Source organism: Leucoraja erinacea, unplaced genomic scaffold, assembly GCF_028641065.1.
Source record: "Leucoraja erinacea ecotype New England unplaced genomic scaffold, Leri_hhj_1 Leri_170S, whole genome shotgun sequence".
NCBI classification, from domain to species: domain Eukaryota; kingdom Metazoa; phylum Chordata; class Chondrichthyes; order Rajiformes; family Rajidae; genus Leucoraja; species Leucoraja erinaceus.
Genome location: NW_026576012.1, coordinates 155,225 through 176,172, shown reverse-complemented (window position 1 = coordinate 176,172; position 20,948 = coordinate 155,225). Strand labels below are relative to the sequence as shown.

Genomic DNA, 20,948 nt, shown 5'->3' with positions numbered 1-20,948 from the left:
CTTTCTCACCGCCAGGCCCCAGGTAGTCAAGATGGGAGGGAATACATCGAAGTCCCTCACCCTGAGCACAGGATCGCCCCAGGGTTGCGTCCTCAGCCCCCTATTGTACTCCCTGTACACACATGACTGTGTGGTAGGTTCAGCTCCAATTCAACAATTAAGTTTGCTGATGACACTGTGGTGGTGGGCCTGATCTCGACAACGACGAGAAGGCATGTACCGGGAGGAGGTATCTCCTCTGGCAGCTCTGGTGCCATCCACTAACAGCCTTTGTCTTGAAAAGCTATCCCTCACGAAGGAGTTTAAGAATGGACTTTGCTGAGAGCACATCATCCGAGGAGGTACACTCCATTGAGGATAAATGGGGATCCTGTGGATAGGGTGAACTGTTTTAAATATCTGGGAGTCCACATCTCCGAGGATATGACGATGGGCATCACACGCCTCAGCACTCGCGAGTAAGGCAAGGCAGCGCCTTTATCTTTCAGGCAATTTTTGAGGAAATTCAGAGTGTGTTCCGGGGAAACTCCAACTTTTCTACGTGGCGGCGGGGAAAGCATCTAAGGGGGAAACATTACCATCTCTTCCTGGCGGGGACGCCAAGGATTTCTCCGAGAAGCGTCCTCTGCCCCCACCTCGCGGCCTAACTGGATCTAGCGGAACTTCACTGCCCCCCCCGCAGGTACTATACAACGGGGGTGCAACTCCAGAGCAAACAAAAGCGCGGGAGAGACCGCAGAGTGGGCCCCTGCTACCAGGGTCGCCGCTTGGAGCTCCGGGCAAACGCCTCCGCTGCCACATCGTGGAGCTGGAGAGGTTGAGGGAGAGTTTCCAACCCAGAGGCAATTCGGACTGTAAACACCATGGACCAGGGACTAACTGTGCCAAGGGCTTTTCCTTAGCAGTATTTATTATGTAACGGAATATGTGCGGATGATTGTGAAGCCGCCGAATTGTTTGGTTGGAGGGGGCCGACTCTTTTGCACCAAAGTCCGCGAGCACGTGCCACTTTCATTTCATGCACATCTCGTATGTGTATGTACAAACCCCGGCGACTTGTCTTGACTTGACTTGGCCCGTAGCGGCAACTGTGGAGGACACGGGGAGGCCCTGACCATGGGGAACAATAGAGGAAGAGACTGACTTTGGTGCCTTCCCACACAGTGGGAAACTGTGATTCTGCTGTGTGGGGATGTTTTATGTCAAACTCTATAGTGTGTTGTGTCCTTTATTTTTTGGTGTTGAAGTGCTGAGCCACCAGGAGATCAGGTTGGTTTTTGCGAACTGAGCGGAGGTGTTGGGCGAAGCGATCGCCAAGCCTACACTTGGTCTCACCGATGTAGAGCAGCTGACACCTAGAGCGGCGGATGGAATAGATGAGGTTGGAGGAGGTGCAGGTGAACCTCTGCCTCACCTTTCCCCTCCCCATCCCAGCTCTCCCTCAGCCCACTGTCTCTGCCTCTTCCTTTCTTCTTCCCACCCCCACCCCCCAACATCACATCAGTCTGAAGAAGGGTCTTGACCCAAAATGTCACCTATTCTTTCGCTCCATAGATCCTGCCTCACCCACTGAGTATCTCCAGCATTTTTGTCTACCTCAGATTCCTATTAAATCTTTACCCCTGCACCTTTGATCAATTTCCCTCCTGGGATAAAGTTCCATCGTATCGTTTTGTATCTTAAACCTATGTCCTCTGGTCGTCGATTCACCTACTCTGGGCAAGAGACTCTGTGCATCTAACTGTGACTCTTTCATTACTATAATGCAGTTGGCCAATTACTATAAGGGGGAAAAGGGAAACTAGAGAGAGAGTGGGACCTCTCAGGAATCAAAGCGGTCACCTCTGTGTGGAGTCACAGGAGATGGACAAGGTCTTTAATGAGTATCTCTCCTCTGTATTTACCGAGGAGAGGTCACTGGAAGTGTCTTGAGGGCAGTAAGGGTTACTGACGAAGAAGTACTGAAGGTAGTGTCGTGTTTGAAGGTAGACAAATCTCCAGGGCCTGATCTGATATATCTGAGGACATTGTGGGAAACTAGAGAGGAAATTGCGGGAGCCCTGGTTGAAATTTACGAGTCGTCCTTAAATACAGGGGAGGTGCCGGAAGACTGAAGGGTGGTAAATGTTGTTCCTACTTTCAAGAAGGGCTGCAGGGCAAATGCTGGGAACTATAGGCCAGTGAGTTTTACATCTGGAATTGGTAAGTTATTAGAGAGTATTCTAAGGGATAGTATATTCAGGCATTTGGATGGACAATGGCTGATTAGGGACTGTCAGCATGGTTTTGTACGTGGGAGGTTGTATCTCACAAATCTGATTGATATTTTTGAAGACGTGACCAAAAAGATTGATGAGAGCAGAGCTGTAGATGTTGTGTACATGGACTTCAGTAAGGCATTCGACAAGGTTCCACATGGTAGGCTGCTCTGGAAAGTTAGATCACATGGGATTCAAGGAGAGATAGCTGAATGGATAGCAAATTGGCTCCATGGAAGGAAGCAGAGGGTGATGGTGGAAGGTTGGAGGCCTGTGACTAGTGGTGTGCCACAGGGTTCGGTGCTGGGTCCGTTACTGTTTTTCATCTACATCAATGATTTGGATGAGAACATATAGGGGATAATTAGCAAGTTTGCTGATGATACAAAAGTTAGTGGTTTTGCAGATAGTGAAGATGGTTGTGATCAATTGAAGCAGGATCTGGATCGATTGGCCAGGTGGGGAGAGGAATGGTTGATGGAATTTAATACAGAGAAGTGTGAGGTGTTGCATTTTGGGATGTTGAACAAGGGCAGGACCTACACAGTAAATGGTAGGCCTCTGGGTAGTGTTGTGGAGCAGAGGGATCTAGCAGTACAGGTGCATGGTTCCTTGATGGTCGAGTCGCAGGTAGATAAGGTGGTCAAAAAGGCTTTTGGCACTTTGGCCTTCATCAGTCAGAGTATTGCATAGCGGTTGGGAGGTCATGTTGCAGTTGTATAAGACGTTGGTGAGACCACATTTAGAATATCGTGTTCAGTTCTGGGCACCATGTGATAGGAAAGATATTGTCAAGCTCAAAAGGGTTCAGAAAAGATTTACAAGGATGTTGCCAAGACTAGAGGGTGTGAGTTATAGGGAGAGGTTAAGTAGGCTGGGTCTCTATTCCATGGAGCTTAGGAGGATGAGGGGAGATCTTATAGAGGTGTATGAAATCATGAGAGGGATAGATCGGGTAGATGCACAGAGTCTTTTGCCCAGAGTAGGGAAATCGAGGACCAGAGGACATAGGTTCAAGGTGAAAGGGAAAAGATTTAATAGGAATCCAAGGGGTAACTTCTTCACACAGAGGGTGGTGGGTGTATAGAAACATAGAAATTAGGTGCAGGAGTAGGCTATTCGGCCCTTCGAGCCTGTACCACCATTCAATATGATCATGGCTGATCATCCAACTCAGTATCCCGTACCTGCCTTCTCTCCATATCCTCTGATCCCCTTGGCCACAAGGGCCACATCTAACTCCCTCTTAAATATAGCCAATGAACTGGCCTCAACTACCCTCTGTGGCAGAGAGTTCCAGAGATTCACCACTCTCTGTGTGAAAAAAGTTCACCTCATCTTGGTATGGAACAAGCTGACAGAGGAGGTAGTTGAGGCTGGGACTATCCCATTGTTTAAGAAACAGTTAGACAGGTACATGGATAGGACGGGTTTGGAGGGTTATGGACAAAGCGCAGGCAAGTATGGTAAGTGTAGATGGGACATTGTTGGCTGGTGTGGGCGAGTTGGGCCGAAGGGCCTGTTTCCACACTGTATCACTCTCTGACTCTATAAAAGATCATTAAATGGAAGGAGATGAATGTTAATTGTCCTTACGTGACTGTTGTCGCCAGCAAGCAGCTCCCAGAAGAGACAGGGCAGTGGCAATTAGGTTTATCATGATGCATTCCCAGATTGTGTCCCAACTCGTGTGCGATGTAGTTAGCTACCTCTCTGGTACCGTCCTGGTAACCCTGCAAATACATAAATGCATAGATCCATTAGCACGATACCTCATGATCACCTGCACACCTGTAGCCAGTAGAACCGCTGCCTCATAGCGCCAGAGACCCTGTACCTGTCCAACTGTTTCTTAAACCGTGGGGTAGTCCCAGCCACAACTACCTTCTCTACCTTCTCTTGTTCCATACACCCACTACCCTTTGTAAACTGTAAATTGATCCAAGTGTGTAGAATAGAGTAGGAAGGAACTGCAGATGCTGGTTTACATTCAAAGATTGACGCTGTATCTCTAATGCAGTATAATGTAGATAAATGTGAGCAAGAATAAGGAGGCAGATTATTATCTCAATGGTGTCAGATTAGGAAAAAGGGGAATTGCAACAAGACCTGGGTGTCCTTGTTCACCAATCACTGTAAGCAAGCAAGCATGCAGGTACAGCAGGCAGTGAAGAAAGCTAATGGCATTTTGGCCTTCATAACGAGAGGATTTGAGTGTAGGAGTAAAGAGGTCCTTCTGCAGTTGTACAGGGCCCTGGTGAGACCACATCTGCAGTATTGTGTGTAGTTTTGGTCTCCTAATTTGCCATTGAGGCAGTGCAGCGTAGGTTCACCAGGTTAATCCCCCGGATAGCGGGATTGTCATATGAGGAAAGATTGGAAAGACTGGGCTTGTATTCACTGGAATTTAGGATGAGAGGGGATCTTATAGAAACATATAAAATTATAAAAGGACTGGACAAGCTAGATGCAGGAAAAATGTTCCAAATGTTGGGGGAGTCCAGAACCAGGGGCCACAGTCTAAGAACAGGGGCCGCGGAGCGTTTTTGAAAGTGGGGGGGCTGAGTGATCACTGGTCACTGGCCTCAGGGATACCCGGCGAGCGTGCAAAGCGACTGAGCGATGAGAGGGTAGGGACTTTTAGAAATTTGATGCATTAAAATCATATTTTAGTGCATTGTAGAAGTATGAATTCAGTGTTTTTTGTTTGAAGTATTTTTATGATACTGTAGGGCCTACATGAGAGATAGGAGCAGGTGATTATTATTTTTGAACAGAAATAATGCAACACCCATTCATTTTCTCGAGTGATGCTGCCTTACTGAATTACTCCAGCATTTTGTGTCTATCTCCACTATTGCCTTGCCCTTCCTCCCAGACTTTTACAATGTTTCCCCTTCAGTGCTAGGCCCAGCCCTCTTTGTGACCTCCTGAAGCGTTGTCCCTCCACTCTCTGCCGTGGCCTCAGCTGTGATCACCCGGTCCATGTTGTACGTCTCTTGGAACAACTTCTCCTTGTTTGTTCCACCACAGGATTGTGAACATGCTCTCAGTTTCCTACTCCCCTCCCCTGCAACGTAAATAGCCCGAGAGTCTACACATGACTGAGACCTTTCATTGTCATATCTGATGACTGGAAGGATGACAAAGACCTCTACCGACAGCGCTGTAAAATTTATCTTCAAGCCAACATGCTTATAAGGAAGTTTTATATGTGCTCTGACCATGTGAAGTGTTCCCTGTTCAGAACCTACATCACACCGTTATATACTGCTCAATTGTGGTCTAAGTATAAGAAAAAGAGTATGCAGAGGCTTAAGGTAGCATACAATGATGCAATGAGGTTGCTACTTCGTGTCCCTAGGTGGCATAGTGCCAGTGAATTGTTTGTGGCCACTAGAGTGCCAACTCTTAAGGCAGCTGATGTTTAGTTTTATGTGTTGCCTGGACAAGCCAGAGAACCACATAATTGAAGCCCTAGTCAGCCCTCTGAAAAGCTGCTATAGATTCACTTCTAGGCTAAGACGGCATTGGTGCAATAGCTTATATATATTTTAGGCTAATATGCAATTTCTTAATGTATCTTTGTAATTCTTTGTACTGTTTGATGTGTATATGGACCTGTGTCTGAAATAAAGCTTTAATAATTGCTCCCCCATTGTGGACACTGGAATCTATCTGGGGTTAGCCAGTGTTTGACATGGCAGCTCTCTGTGTGTGTTTTTATCCCTGATTCCTCCATAAATAGGAGCAAGAAGGTTGGGTTGTTCAGCAGCGTTCACCATTAGTTCGACCCCTTGACCTCGTGCCCTCAAACCCCGGGTCCCCCCTCCCGTCGCTCACTTCCACACGGCTCCGTGTGTGAATGTGGGACGCCTCCACTCTCCATGCCAGCCCCATGCCGTAGTGAGTTGCTGAACCCCCCTTCCCTCCCGGTGTGTTGCGGGTGAGGTTGGTGCTTCCTGCAGACACTGAACCGTCCGTGTCGGTCACTAAAGTACATCTGCTGGGCTGGCCGCTAACTCCCGGGGGAAACATTGCTAAAAAAGGGAGGCTACAGCCACAGGGATTAGGAGGCAGAGATCAGCCTTGATTGAATGGCGGAGTAGACTAGGCGGGCCGAATGGCCTAATTCTACTCCTCTCACATATGACCTTACGGCAGTGAGAAAGATGGTGTGTGTCAGTTAATTATAGATAGATGGAGTTTGTTGGTGTGGTAGAGAGATGGTGTGTCTTTGTGAATGAGAGAGCTGTGTCTGTGAAAGAGAGAGGGAGAAAGAGAGAGAGATGCTACTCCCATAACTTTGTTTCTATACTTTGGTGCTTTAGGCTGAATCACCAGGACATGGAAGCAGAAATAGGCCATCCAGCCCATCGATTCTACTCCGACATTCAATCGTGGCTGATCTATCTCTCCTCTCAACCCCAAGCTCCTGCCTTCGCCCCATAACCTCTGACAGCCGTCCTAATCAACTTACTTCACACTAAAATCAAAGGAGCAAATGCTGTAGAGTTTTTTGTTCGGAACCTATGGGATGTTTTTAGTTGCAATTAACTGCAATTATATAAATGCAAGATTTTTTAAGTTGTAACTCTCTAATACAGACCACAAAAAAGGCCACATCACAAAAATCAACTCCAGTCATCTGCCTCTTTCATTTAGTTTAGTTTAATTTATTGTCACAATTATTTTAGTTTAGGCACAGTGAAAAGCTTTTGTTGTGTGCTAACTAGTCAACGGAAGGACAATACATGATTACAATCGAGCCATTTACAGTGCATAGATACAGGATACAGGATTAGCAAAATCAATAACCCCACTCTCACCATCGACGGCACCACTGTCTCCCCATCTCCCCAGGCCCGCAACCTTGGCATGATCTTTGATTCCACCCTCTCCCTTGAGCCTCACATCCGCCATGTCATTAAAACCTCCTTCTTTCATCTCCGTAACATCGCCAAACTCAGACCCTCTCTCACACCGCCCGCTGCTGAAAGACTCATCCATGCCTTCATCTCCTCCCGACTGGACTATTGCAACTCACTTCTCCTTGGCATCAGCTCCACCTACATCAACCGACTCCAACTGGTCCAGAACGCAGCCGCCCGACTCATCACCCACACCAAATCCTGGCATCACATCACTCCAGTCCTCAATAACTTCACTGGCTTCCCATCTCCCACCGGATCACCTACAAAATCCTGATCCTCACCTACAAAGCCCTCCACCATCTGGCCCCCACATATCTCACTGACCTCCTCTCCCCCTACCAACCCTCACGGTCCCTCAGATCCACTTCAGCCGGTCTCCTCTCCATCCACAAGTCCAACCTCCGCAGTTTTGGGGACAGAGCCTTCTCCAGGGCAGCTCCCAGGCTCTGGAACTCCCTCCCCCAACTGATCCGCAATTCCGTGTCCCTCACCATCTTCCAGTCCCGCCTCAAGACCCATCTCTTCACCTCTGCCTATCCTTAGCCCCACGTCCCCCTCCTTTTCATCTGGGCATTAATTGCCTTATTATTGTGTTTTGTATTGAATTCTGTCTTTACTTTGTGTACTAGTCATGTCTCTACTATTTATTTCATTCCCTTTACATGTTTTTCCTCTACCTGCTAAATTTTTGTAAGGTGTCCTTGAGACTCTTGAAAGGCGCCCATAAATAAAATTTATTATTATTATTATTATTATTATTATTATTATTATTATTAAAGGGAATACAGTTTAGTGCAAGGTAAAGCCAGTAAAGTCCGATCAAAGATAGAACAAGAATCTCCAATAAGGTAGATAGTAGATCAGCCCCACTCTCTGGTTGTGATAGGATGATTTAATTGCCTGATAACAGCTGGGAAGAAACTGTCCCTGAATCTGGAGGTGCGACAGAGACCCGGGTTCGATCCAGACTACAGGTGCTGACTATATGGAGTTTGTACATTTGCCCCGTTTCCCCCCGTGATCGCCTGGGTTTTCACCCAGTGGTCAGGTTTCCTCCCACGGTGGCGCAGCGGTAGAGTTGCTGCCTTACAGCAGTTGCAGCCGGAGACCAAGTTCGATCCCGACTACGGTTGCTGTTTGTACGGAGTTAGTACGTTCTTCCCGTGACTGCATGGGTTTTCTCTGAGATCTTCGGTTTTCTCCCACACTCCAAAGACGTACAGGTATGTAGGTTACTTGGCTTTGTCACTTGTGTGTGTAGGATAGTGTCACTTGTGTGTGTAGGATAGTGTTAATGTGTGGGGATCGCTGGTCACTGCGGACTCGGTCGGCCGAAGGGCCTGTTAGCGTGCTGTATCTCAAAACTAAACTTAACTAAATTCCAACGTTGTACAGGTTTGTAGGTTAATTGCTGGTAAAAATTGCTAATCAAACTACAAACCAGCATAGAAAAATTGTGCAGTCATATGGAGAATGTACAACTCCATCCATATAGTGTCCACAGTCAGGATCGAACCCGCGTCTCTGGCGCTCTAGGACAGCAGCTCTACTGCTGCACCACCCTTTCTAAACTTTCTAAACACCACCCTTCTTTACTTTCTGGGATATCTCAGCAGGTCAGGCAGCACAGTAGTTTAGAGATACAGAATGGAAACAGGGTCTGCACCAACCAGTGATCCCTCTACACTAAAACTATCCTACACTCTGGAGCCAATTTACATTTTTACCTACCAATTCGCCTACAAGCCAGTACATCTTAGGAGTGTGGGAGAAAACCTGAGCACCCAGAGAAAGCCCATGCGATCTCGGGGAGAACGTACAGATAAGCACCCACGGACAAGATCGAACCCAGGTTTCTGGCGTGGTAAGGCAGCAACTCTACAGCTGCGCCACCCATGCACGTTCTCCACAGATGCTGCCCGACGGGCTGAGTTAGTCCGCCACTCTGTGTACTTTGCTCAAGAATCCAGCATTTGCATTTTCATGTGCCCACACCAGTCCAGGTGAGTTGGATGATCAGCCATGATCATATTGAATGGCGGTGCAGGCTCGAAGGGCCGAATGGCCTACTCCTGCACCTATTTTCTATGTTTCTATGTTTCTATAACCTCACATTTATCCACATTTACTGCATCTGTCATGCATCTGCTCACTCGCCCAACCTGTACAAGTCACCCTGCATCCTCATAGAATCTTCTTCACAGTTCAATCAGCTACCCAGTTTTGTGTCATCTGCAAATTTGCTAATAATACTTCAAATCCTTTCATCTAGATTATTGCAAATAGCTGCGGTCCCAGCACCGAGCCTTGCGGTACCCCACTAGACTACTGCCATTCTGAAACGGACCCGTTAATCCCTACTCTTTGTTTCCTGTCTGCCAGCCACTTCTCTATCCATGTCAGCACTCTACGCCCAATACCATGTGCCCCAAGAGGTAGAGAAGTGTGAAAACGCACACCTCCAGATTCAGGGACAGTTTCTTCCCAGCTGTTATCATGCAACTGAACCATCCTATCACCAACTAGAAAACAGTCTTGAGCTACCATCTACCTCGTTGGAGACCCCCGGACTATCTTTAATCAGACTTTTCTGGACTTTATCTTGCAATAAATGTTATTCCCTTCATCCTGTATCTGTAGACTGTGGACGGCTTGATTGTAATCATGTATAGTCTTTCTGCTGACTGGAAAGTTAGCACACAACAAAAAGCTTTTCACTGTACCTCAGTACACAGGACAATAATAAACTAAACTCATAATAATAATAATAATCATCATCATAATCATACTTTATTAGCCAAGTATGTTTTGCAACATGCAAGGAATTTGATTTGCCTTGATTTGGGTCATACCTTGACAACTCCTCCACTTCTCTCCTTTGAACACATCTCGCTCATGTAGGCTTGTCCCAGAGACCTCTGAAAGGGCACACCACTGGAGGGGAGGGACGGAGAGAGAGAGGGAGCAAAGTTATTCAGTGCAAGGCAAACCATGTTTGATCTAAAACCACATTGTGTCGTAGAAGTCATACATGTTGGCAACAGGGCCCTCGGCCCTCGGCCCAACATGCCCAAGCTGTCTTTCCACTGACTGGATGGCACGCAACAAATGCTATTTAAATGTACCTCGGTTCACGTGACAATCAACTAAAGTGAAACTGACCAACATGGCACCTTGTTCCATATGCCCACCACCCTTTGTGTGGAAAACGTTACCCATCAGATTCCTATTAAATCTTCCACCTTAAACCTATGTCCTGTGGTTCTCGATTCTCCTACTCTAGGCAAGAGACTCTGTGTCTACTCTTACAATATCTTGAGGAATAGGTCGGCTAAATGCACAGTCTCTTACCCAGAGTTGGGGAATCATTGAGAGTTGGGCGAAGATTTAATAGAAACCCGAGGGGTGATTTTTTTTACACAAAGCGTGGCGGGTGTGTGGAACGAGCTGCCGGAGGAGGTAGTTGAGGCAGGTACTATCGCAACGTTTAAGAAATAGTTAGACAGGAACATGGATTGTACAGGTTTAGAGAGATATGGGTCAAGCATGGGCAGGTGGGACTAATGTACAGTGGCTTGCAAAAGTATTCATCCCCTTGAACTTTTCCACATTTTGTCACGTTACAACCACAAACGTAAATGTATTTTATTGGGATTTTATGTGATAGACCAACACAAAGTGGTGCATAATTGCGAAGTGGAAGGAAAATGATACATGGTTTTCAAATATTTTTACAAATAAAAAACTGAAAAGTGTGGCGTGCAAAAGTATTCAGCCCCCCTGAGTCAATACTTTGTAGAACCACCTTTCGCTGCAATTACAGCTGCAAGTCTTTGGGGGTATGTCTCTACCAGCTTTGCACATCTAGAGACTGAAATCTTTGCCCATTCTTCTTTGCAAAATAGCTCAAGCTCAGTCAAATTGGATGGAGAGCGTCTTAGCGGATGAACAGCAATTTTCAAGTCTTGCCAGAGATTCTTAATTGGATTTAGGTCTGGACTTTGACTGGGCCATTCTAACACATGAATATGCTTTGATCTAAACCATTCCATTGTAGCTCTGGCTGTATGTTTAGGGTCGTTGTCCTGCTGGAAGGTGAACCTCCGCCCCAGTCTCAAGTCTTTTGCAGACTCTAACAGGTTTTCTTCCAAGATTGCCCTGTATTTGGCTCCATCCATCTTCCCATCAACTCTGACCAGCTTCCCTGTCTCTGCTGAAGAAAAGCATCCCCACAGCATGATGCTGCCACCACCATGTTTCACAGTGGGGATGGTGTATTCAGGGTGATGTGCAGTGTTAGTTTTCCACCACACTTAGCGTTTTGCATTTAGGTCAAAAACTTCAATTTTGGTCTCATCTGACCAGAGCTCCTTCCTCCACATGTTTGCTGTGTCCCCCACATGGCTTGTGGTAAACTGCAAACGGGACTTCTTATGGCTTTTTTTCACCAATGGCTTTCTTCTTGCCACTCTTCCATAAAGGCCCGATTTGTGGAGTGCACGACTAATAGTTGTCCTGTGGACAGATTCTCCCACCTGAGCTGTGGATCTCTGCAGCTCCTCTAGAGTTACCCTGGGCCTCTTGGCTGCTTCTCTGATCAATGCTCTCCTTGCCCGGCCTGTCAGTTTAGGTGGACGGCCATGTCTTGGTAGGTTTGCAGTTGTGCCATACTCTTTCCATTTTCGGATGATGGATTGAACAGTGCTCCATGAGATGTTCAAAGCTTGGGATATTTTTGTATAACCTAACCCTGCTTTAAACTTCTCCATAACTTTATCCCCGACCTGTCTGGTGTGTTCCTTGCACTTCATGATGCTGTTTGTTCACTAATGTTCTCAAACAAACCTCTGAGGCCTTCACAGAACAGCTGTATTTATACTGAGATTATATTACACACAAGTGGACTCTATTTACTAATTAGGTGACTTCTGAAGACAATTGGTTGCACTGGATTTTATTTAGGGGTATCAGAGTAAAGGGGGCTGAATACTTTTGCACGCCACACTTTTCAGTTTTTTATTTGTAAAAAAATTTGAAAACCATGTATCATTTTCCTTCCACTTCATGATTATGCGCCACTTTGTGTTGGTCTATCACATAAAATGTCTGTAAGGAGTTTGTACGTTCTCCCCATGACCTGCGTGGGATTTCTCCGAGATCTTCGGTTTCCTCCCACACTCCAAAGACACACAGGTTTGTAGGTTAATTGGCTTGGTAAATGTAAAAATTGTCTCTCGTGTGTGTATGATAGTGTTAAAATGCGTGGATCGCTGGTCGGCGCGGACCCGGTGGGTCGAAGGGCCTGATTCCGCGCTGTACCTCAACTAAACTAATGTTCCCTCTTCTCCCCTCTCCCATCAGGCTAGAGATACAGAAGTGTGAAAATGCACAGCTCCAGTTTCAGCGACAGTTTCTTCCCAGCTGTTGTCAGGCAACTGAACTGGTCTCTCACCAGCTAGAGAGTGGCCCTTACCTCCCATCTACCTCATTAGAAACCTTTGATTGGACTCTCGGACTTTATCCTGCACTAAATGTTGTACCCCTTGGTCATTTACCTGTACATTGTGGACAGCTTGATTGTATTCATTTATAGTCTTTCCTTTGACTGGATGGCACACAAGCAAAAGCTTTTCACTGGACCTCGTGACAGTAATGAACTAAACGAAACTGAACAGAACTGAACTAAACTGAATTGAACAAAACTGAGCTAAACTAAACTAAAATAAAATAAACTGAACTGAATTGAACTGAACTTAGCTTAACTGAACCAAACTAAACTAAGATCAGTCTGTGCTATCTGGTCAATGAAAGGACCATACAGGATTACAATCAAGCCGTCCACAGTGTACAGCTAAAGGGCCTGTCCCACTTTCACAACCTAGTTCACGACCTCTGCCGAGTTTGCTCTTGACTCATACTCGCAGCATGGTTGTCACGAGGTCGTAGGTAGGTCGTAGGTAGGTCGTAGCAGGTCGTGATGCTAGTCATAGGTACTCGTGGCATCAAGTAGGTTGAGGCGTTTTTTTAACAAGCTGAAAAATGTCCACGAGTAAAAAAGGCTGTGAATTCGGTCGTGAAAGTGGGACAGGCCCTTAAAGGATAAAGGGACCAACATTTCATGTTGATACAACACTGAAGGCTAATAAAGTCCAACATGAAGAAGGGTCTTGACCCGAAGGGTCTTCACCCATTCCTTCTCTCCTGTCCAGCTGAATTACTCCAACATTTTGGGTCTCTCTTCGATTTACAGTTCAAGTTCAAGTTACATTTATTGTCACATACACCAATTGGTGCAGTGAATTTAGAGTTACCATTACATGAATAAAAATAAAACCAACACTATAGAATTTAACATAAACATCCCCCACAGCGGAATCAACGTTTCCCAGTGTGAGGGAAGTCAACAAACGAAACTACACATGGTTTCTGAATCTATTTTCAGCATTTGCATCCATTTCATGGCCATGGTACCACTCACTGTGATGGGCCCCAGATGAGATGGGTCTAGTTCAATGATACTTTATTCCATGCCTACCTGACAAGCTGGGCATTGTCATGGTGCTTCCTGGGCACAAGTTCCTTCGTTCTCCATTGCATGAAGTTTTCCAAGGCCTCTGCTGTATCCTCGCTGGAAAAAACCTTGTTTGCGATTGTCCAGACTTCAATGCCGACCAGAAAGATCTGGATATTTAACTGTTTCTGGTAAATCTGAAAAACATTGATCCCACACATTGCCTTTCAAACACACACAGAACACAGAACGTAGAAAATAATAGAAACAGAGAAAAATGGGTGCAGGAATAGGCCATTCGGCCCTTTGAGCCCTATTCAATATGATCATGGCTGATCATCCAAAAATTTGTACCCCGTTTCTGCTTTCTCCCCATATACCTTGATTCCGTTAGCCCAAAGAGTTAAATCTAATTCTCTCTTGAAAACATCCAGTGGACATTGAAACATTCCACTGCCTTCTGTGGCAGAGAATTCCACAGATTCACAACTCTCTGGGTGAACATGAAACAGCACAGGCTTTCGGCCCACAATGTCCAAACTGAACGTGATGCTAAGTCCATCACTTATCTGCCTGCACATTTTTAGTTTTATAGTTCAGTTTAGCGTAGAGAAGCAGCGCGGAAACAGGCCCTTTGATCCCAACCAGCGATCACCCCGTACACAAGCACTTCCCCAGCGACAACTTACAATTTTACCCAAGCCAATTAATTGCACGATAATGGTTTAGTTTACTTAGAATACCTGATAATTCAATATTTATTTCTTGTTGCATCCATTGTGCCCTGTAAAGCTGCAGTAATAATTTAATTGTGCCAGTTCATATTCAGTATATTTGGGGCGGCACGGTGGCGCAGCAGTAGAGTTGCTGCCTTACAGCGCTTCTTTAATCATACTTTATTAGCCACGGATGCTGTCTTTATGGAGTGTGTACGTTCTCCCCGTGACCTGCGTGGGTTTTCTCCAGGAGCTCTGGTTTCCTCCCACACTCCAAAGACGTGCGGGTTTGTAGGTTAGTTGGCTTGGTATAAATGTAAATTGTCCCTAGTGTGTGTTGGATAGTGTTAATGTGCGGAAATTGCCGGTCAGGTGCGGTTTCGGTGTGTAGGATAGAGTTAACGTGCGGGGATTGCTAGTCTGTCCAGACACAGTGGGATGAAGAGCCTGTTTCCTCGCTGTATCTCTAAACTAAACTAAACTAAAACACTTGCCAAGTAAACACACTCTCTCACTCACCCCCCACCAGGATGGCCTCAAAGCCCTCCGGTTCTTCCTCGACCAGAGGAGCAACCTATACCCAGCCACTGACACTGACACAACTCGGGTGCTGTCTGCTTTACATTCTCTCTGTGACCCGGTGGGCTTTCTCTGGGTGCTCCGGTTTCCAATCACACTCCAAAGACGTACAGATTTGTAGGTCGGGGTCCAGAGGAGCAACCTATACCCAGCCACTGACACTCTCCTCCGCCTAGCGGAGTTGGTCCTCACCCTCAACAACTTTGCGTTTGACTCCTCCCATTTCCTCCAAACACAAGGCGCAGCTATGGGCACACGCATGGGCCCCAGCTACGCCTGCCTCTTTGTCGGGTACGTTGAACAATCATTGTTCAATACGTACCAGGGCCCCATCCCCGGCCTCTACCTCCATTACATTGCCGACTGCTTTGGGGCCACCTCCTGCACCCACACACAACTGACTGACTTCATCCACTTCACCACCAACTTCCATCCGGTACTCCAATACACCTGGACCATTTCCGACACTTCCCTACCATTCCTTGACCTCACCATCTACATTGCAGGGGACAGACTTCTGACCGACATTCACTACAAACCAACTGACTCACATGGCTATCTGGACTACACGTCTTCCCACCCTGCCCCCTGTAAAGACTCCATCCCCTACTCCCAATTCCTCCGCCTACGCCGCATCTGCTCCCAGGATGAGACGTTCCACACCAGGGCATCGGAAATGTCCTCGTTCTTCAGGGAACGGGGGTTCCCCTCCGCCACCATAGATGAGGCTTGCACCAGGGTCTCATCCATACCCCGCAACACTGCTCTCTCTCCCCATCCCCGCACTCGCAACAAGGGCAGAGTCCCCCAAGTCCTCACCTTTCACCCCACCAGCCGGCAAATACAACAAATAATCCTCCGCCATTTCCGCCACCTCCAACGTGACCCCACCACTCGCCACATCTTCCCATCTCCCCCTATGTCTGCCTTCCGCAAAGACCGCTCCCTCCACAACTCCCTTGTCAATTCTTCCCTTCCCTCCCGTACCACCCCCTCCCCGGGCACTTTCCGTTGCAACCGCAAGAAATGCAACACCTGTCCCTTCACCTCCCCCCTCGACTCCATTCAAGGACCCAAGCAGTCATTCCAGGTGCGACAAAGGTTCACCTGTATCTCCTCCAACCTCATCTACTGCATCCGCTGCTCTAGATGTCAGCTGATTTACGTCGGGGAGACTAAGCGGAGGTTGGGCGATCGTTTCGCCGAACACCTCCGCTCAGTCCGCAATAACCTACCTGACCTCCCGGTGGCTCAGCACTTCAACTCCCCCTCCCATTCCCAATCCGACCTCTCTGTCCTGGGTCTCCTCCATTGCCAGAGTGAGCAACACCGGAAATTGGAGGAACAGCACCTCATATTCCGCCTGGGTTGCTTGCGTCCGGATGGCATGAACGTTGAATTCTCCCAGTTTTGCTAGCCCTTGCTGTCTCCTCCCCTTCCTTAACCCTCGAGCTGTCTCATCCCATCCCCCTGCCCTCGGGCTCCTCCTCCTCTGTTTTTCCCCCCTTCTCCCCCCCCACCCCCCATCAGTCTGAAGAAGGGTTTCGGCCCGAAACGTCGCCCATTTCCTTCGCTCCATAGATGCTGCTGCACCCGCTGAGTTTCTCCGGCATTTTTGTGTACCTACACTCTCTCACTCTATCTCTCTCTATCTCACTCCCTTGAACCTAAGTAGCTAGTGACCTCCTGTGGTGGGGCTTGGTAACTACAAGACCAAAGGCACAGCAGTCTTGTTGCCAGGTTGTAGCAGGTACGAAAAGTGCATTAGTGCCCATTGCAAACACCCTCTCAGAGCCCATTAACCAGAGGTGATAAGTTACTCCAGCATATTGTGTGTTTTTTGTAAACGGGCATATAAAACACTGTGTGCCTTTCAACAATTTATTCCAGCACTTTCAATTATTATCCGAAGTTCATGTGCATATTGACAATTTGCCCCATACTAAACAAGAATCTGTCAACCTCAGCCTTAAAAATATCCATTGACTTGGCCTCCACAGCCTTCTGTGGCAATGAAGTCCATCTGATGCAGGGTCATGCAGAGTCTGATGCATGGATCTGCAGGAATCTAATGCAGGTCCTGATCCAGGATCTAATTTAGGAAGCAATGCAGGTCCTGATTCAGGATCTAATGCATGGATCTGATACAGGGATTTGATACAGGGATTTGATGTGGAGATCTGGTGCAGGGATTCCATGCAGAGATGCAGGGATCTCATGCAAGGTCTTGATGCAAGGATGCAGATGCAAGCTCTGACGTAAGTCCTGATTGATGATGCTGATTCAAGGTTGTGATAGTCGCAGTCATACAGGGCAGAAACAGACCCAACCCCTCCATGCTGACCAAGGTGCCTCTGTTTAAGCCAACCCAATTTGCCCGCAATCAATTAGCATCCACAGGTGCTGCTTGACGTACTTGAGTTCTTCCACCTGTATGTGTTTTATTTGTTACATTGTCTTCTGCCCTATGATTTAAACTGGTGCTGATGTATGACCCTTTAGTTGACATTCCCATTTAATTTAGTTTAGTTTAGAGATAGAGCTCGGAAACAGACCCTTCAGCCCATTGAGTCTGTGCCGACCAGCGATCCCCACACACTCTCACTATCCTACACACAAGGGACAATTTACAACTCCTGCCAAAGCCAATTATCCTGCAAACCTGTACGTCTTTGGAGTGTGTGAGGAAAGCGGAACACCTGAAGAAAATCCACGCAGGTCACGGGGAGAACTTACAAACTCCGTATAGACAGCACCCGTAGTGAGGATGCAACCCGGGTCTCTGGCGCTGTGAGGCAGCAACTCTACCGCTGCACCACCGTGCTGCCTTAACTGTTTCTGCATAAAATCAAAGTGATATATGTGATAAAAAATATCAGGGATTTATGATTTATGTGATTTATGCAGTATATGTGATTTAAAAGGCAGCCTTTACACGAGGGATTTTGAGTCAGGCAAGATGAACCTTTAATTTCACTTTAATTTGAGGCAGCGACTCTACCACTGCGCCTCTGTGCCACCCCAACATTGAAAAATTACACATGTTGCATTTCCAATACCTGATTGACGTGATGTGCGAGAGTAATTAAATGATCCTGGGTCTTTTTCAGGTCGCCATCATTTTGCATGAACTGGGAAAATGAATAGTAACACGTGTCACAGTCGTGTCCACAAAGAAAATACCAACGGCACACAATTGTAAACTGAGCAATTTTAGATTTCTCCTTCCCCCTCCCTCACCTGTTCATAAGTGATAGGAGCAGAATTAGGCCATTCAGCCCATCAAGTCTACTCCACCATTCAATTATGTCTGATCGATCTTTCCCTCTCAACCCCATTCTCCTGCCTTCTCCCCATAACCCCCGACACCCGCAGTAATCAAGAATCGATCTAAACTGTCTTAAGAATATCCTTTGACCTGGTCTCCACTGCTGTCTGTGGCAAAGAATTCCACAGATCCACCACCTTCTGACTAAAGAAATTCCTTTCCTTCCCCTTCCTTAAGGTACGTCCTTTTATTCTGAGGCTATGGCCTCTGGTCCTAGACTCTCCCACTAGTGGAAACATCCTCTCCACATCCACTCTATCCAGGCCTTTCACTATTCGGTAAGTTTCAATGAGGTGCCCCCTCATCCTTCTAAACTCCAGCGAGTACAGGCCGAATGTCTGCAAACGCTCATCATATGTTAACCGACATTCCATGACTGGATTAAATGGTAGAAGACAGTTAAAGGGCCGAATGGCCTCCTAGGTGCTACTGAATGGCCTTACCTCCTCTCTGTCTGCCACCAGGTAGAGTTCAATGCTGAAGTTGCTGTTGTGAGTCTAGTAAAGAAAGATGAAGAAAAATCAGACCCAACATAACAGTCTGAAGAAGGGTTTCGGCCCGAAACGTTGCCTATTTCCTTTGCTCCATAGATGCTGCTGCACCCGCTGAGTTTCTCCAGCATTTTTGTGTACCTATAACAATTTTCTGGTGTACTTACAAATACCTATGAGGGCGGCATGGTGGCACAGCGGTAGAGTTGCTGCCTTACTGCGCCAGGGTCCAGTAGGAGAATCGAGCACCAGAGGGCATAGGTTTAAGGTAAGAGGAGCCTGATTTAATAGGAACCAGAGGGGCAACATTATTTACACAAAGGGTGGATGCATGCAACGAGCTGCTGGAGGAGGTAGTTGAGACAGGTACTATCACAACATTTAAGAAACATTTAGACAGGTAGATGATTTTGTGGGTGATGGGCTAAATGCAGACAGGTGGGACTAGTGTAGATGGGACATGTTGGTCAGTTGGGCTGAAGGGCCTGTTTCCACGCTGTATCACTCCATATGGCCAAAGGGTCTATTTTGATGCTGTATGCTGTATGGGTGTCAGGGGATATGGGGAGAAGGCAAGAGAATGGGGTTGAGAGGTACAGAGAGATCAGCCAAGATTGAATGGTGGAGTAGACTTGATGGGCTGAATAGCCTAATTTTGCTCCTATATGACCTTATGACCGACGTTATGTCTCTGTAACTATGACACCATAGTGGCAGCGGTTTCTCACCACAAGGTTGGAGGAGGAGGGCAGGAGCTGCCTCTTTGTCCGGATGTGTTGTGAGCGGCTCACTCTGTGTTTCTTACTGCCGGCATTCACTGGGTCGATGGTGTAGTCCTGGTCTCCCACTGTTATGTACCCACTACACAGGGAGACATTCACAACATCATAAAGCAACAAGGACATCACCAATGAAATAACTTGTTATTTTAGGTTATTGGTTTAGTTTATGTCTCGTGTACCGAGGTACAGTTAAAAGCCTTTGTTGCAGGCTAACCAGTCAGCGGAAAGACAATACAATCGAGCCATTTACAGGGTATAGATACATGATAAGGGTATAATGTTTAGTGCAAGATAAAGCCAGCAAAGTCTGATCAAGGATAGTCCGACTGTCACCAAAGAGGAAGATAGTAGTTCAGCACTGCTCTCTGGCTGTGATAGGATAGAAACATAGAAGCATAGAAATTAGGTGCAGGAGTAGGCCATTCCGCCATTCAATATGATCATGGCTGATCATCCAACTCAGTATCCCGTACCTGCCTTCTCTCCATACCCCCCTGATCCCCTTAGCCACAAGGGCCACATCTAACTCCCTCTTAAATATAGCCAATGAACTGGCCTCAACTACCCTCTGTGGCAGAGAGTTCCAGAGATTCACCACTCTCTGTGTGAAAAAAGTTCTTCTCATCTCGGTTTTAAAGGATTTCCCCCTTATCCTTAAGCTGTGACCCCTTGTCCTGGATGATTCAGATGCCTGATAACTGCTGGGAGGAAAGTGTCCCTAAACCTGGAGGGGTGTGTTTTCACATCTATACCTTTTGCCTTTTGGACAGGGGAGAAGAGAGAGTGGCCAGGGTGCGACTCATCTTTGATTATGCTGCTGGCCTTGTCGATGCAGCGTGAGGTATAGAGCGTGGAAAACAGGTTTTTTAGCCCATCGAGTTCACGCCGACCAGCGATCATCCGTACACTAGATCTATCCTGCACACTGTGGGCAACTTACAGATGTCAATTAACCCACAAACATGCACGTCTTTGGAGAGCGGAAGGAAACCAAAACACCCGGATGAAACCCGTGCGGTCACAGGGAGAACATGCAAGTCCAGGCAGACGGGATTAGTTTAGTTTAGTTGAATTTAGTTTAGTTTAGTTTATTGTCACGTGCACCGAGGTACAGTGAAAAGCTTTTTTTGCCCGCTAACCAGTCAGCGGAAGGACAATACATGATTACCTTGAGCAAATCTACCGCTGGGAGAGAGGAGAAGGGAGGGGGAGAGAGAAAGCGAAACAGGGGGTGAGGGAAAGAGAGAGACCATAAATTACAGGCGACTAGGGAGCTGCCCATAAGAACCTTTGGTACAAGGTAAGGGGGGGGTATGGGGGGGGGGGGGGGGGGGGGGGGGGGGGGGGGG

The 20,948-nt window shown here is 47.0% G+C and overlaps 1 protein-coding gene across 1 annotated transcript; it reads right to left on the bottom strand.

Annotated features, from left to right (window-relative positions):
- Positions 1–1,245: 1,245 nt before the first annotated feature.
- On the bottom strand, positions 1,246–20,083 carry LOC129716123 (snake venom metalloproteinase BpirMP-like). The gene is made up of 6 exons (XM_055666006.1): positions 19,546–20,083; positions 18,770–18,823; positions 18,058–18,129; positions 13,728–13,900; positions 10,045–10,126; positions 1,246–3,991 (listed from the first exon to the last, which is right to left on the bottom strand). The coding sequence occupies exons 1-6, from the start codon at positions 19,720–19,722 to the stop codon at positions 3,851–3,853; spliced, it is 699 nt and encodes a 232-aa protein (XP_055521981.1). The 5' UTR covers positions 19,723–20,083; the 3' UTR covers positions 1,246–3,850.
- Positions 20,084–20,948: the final 865 nt, after the last annotated feature.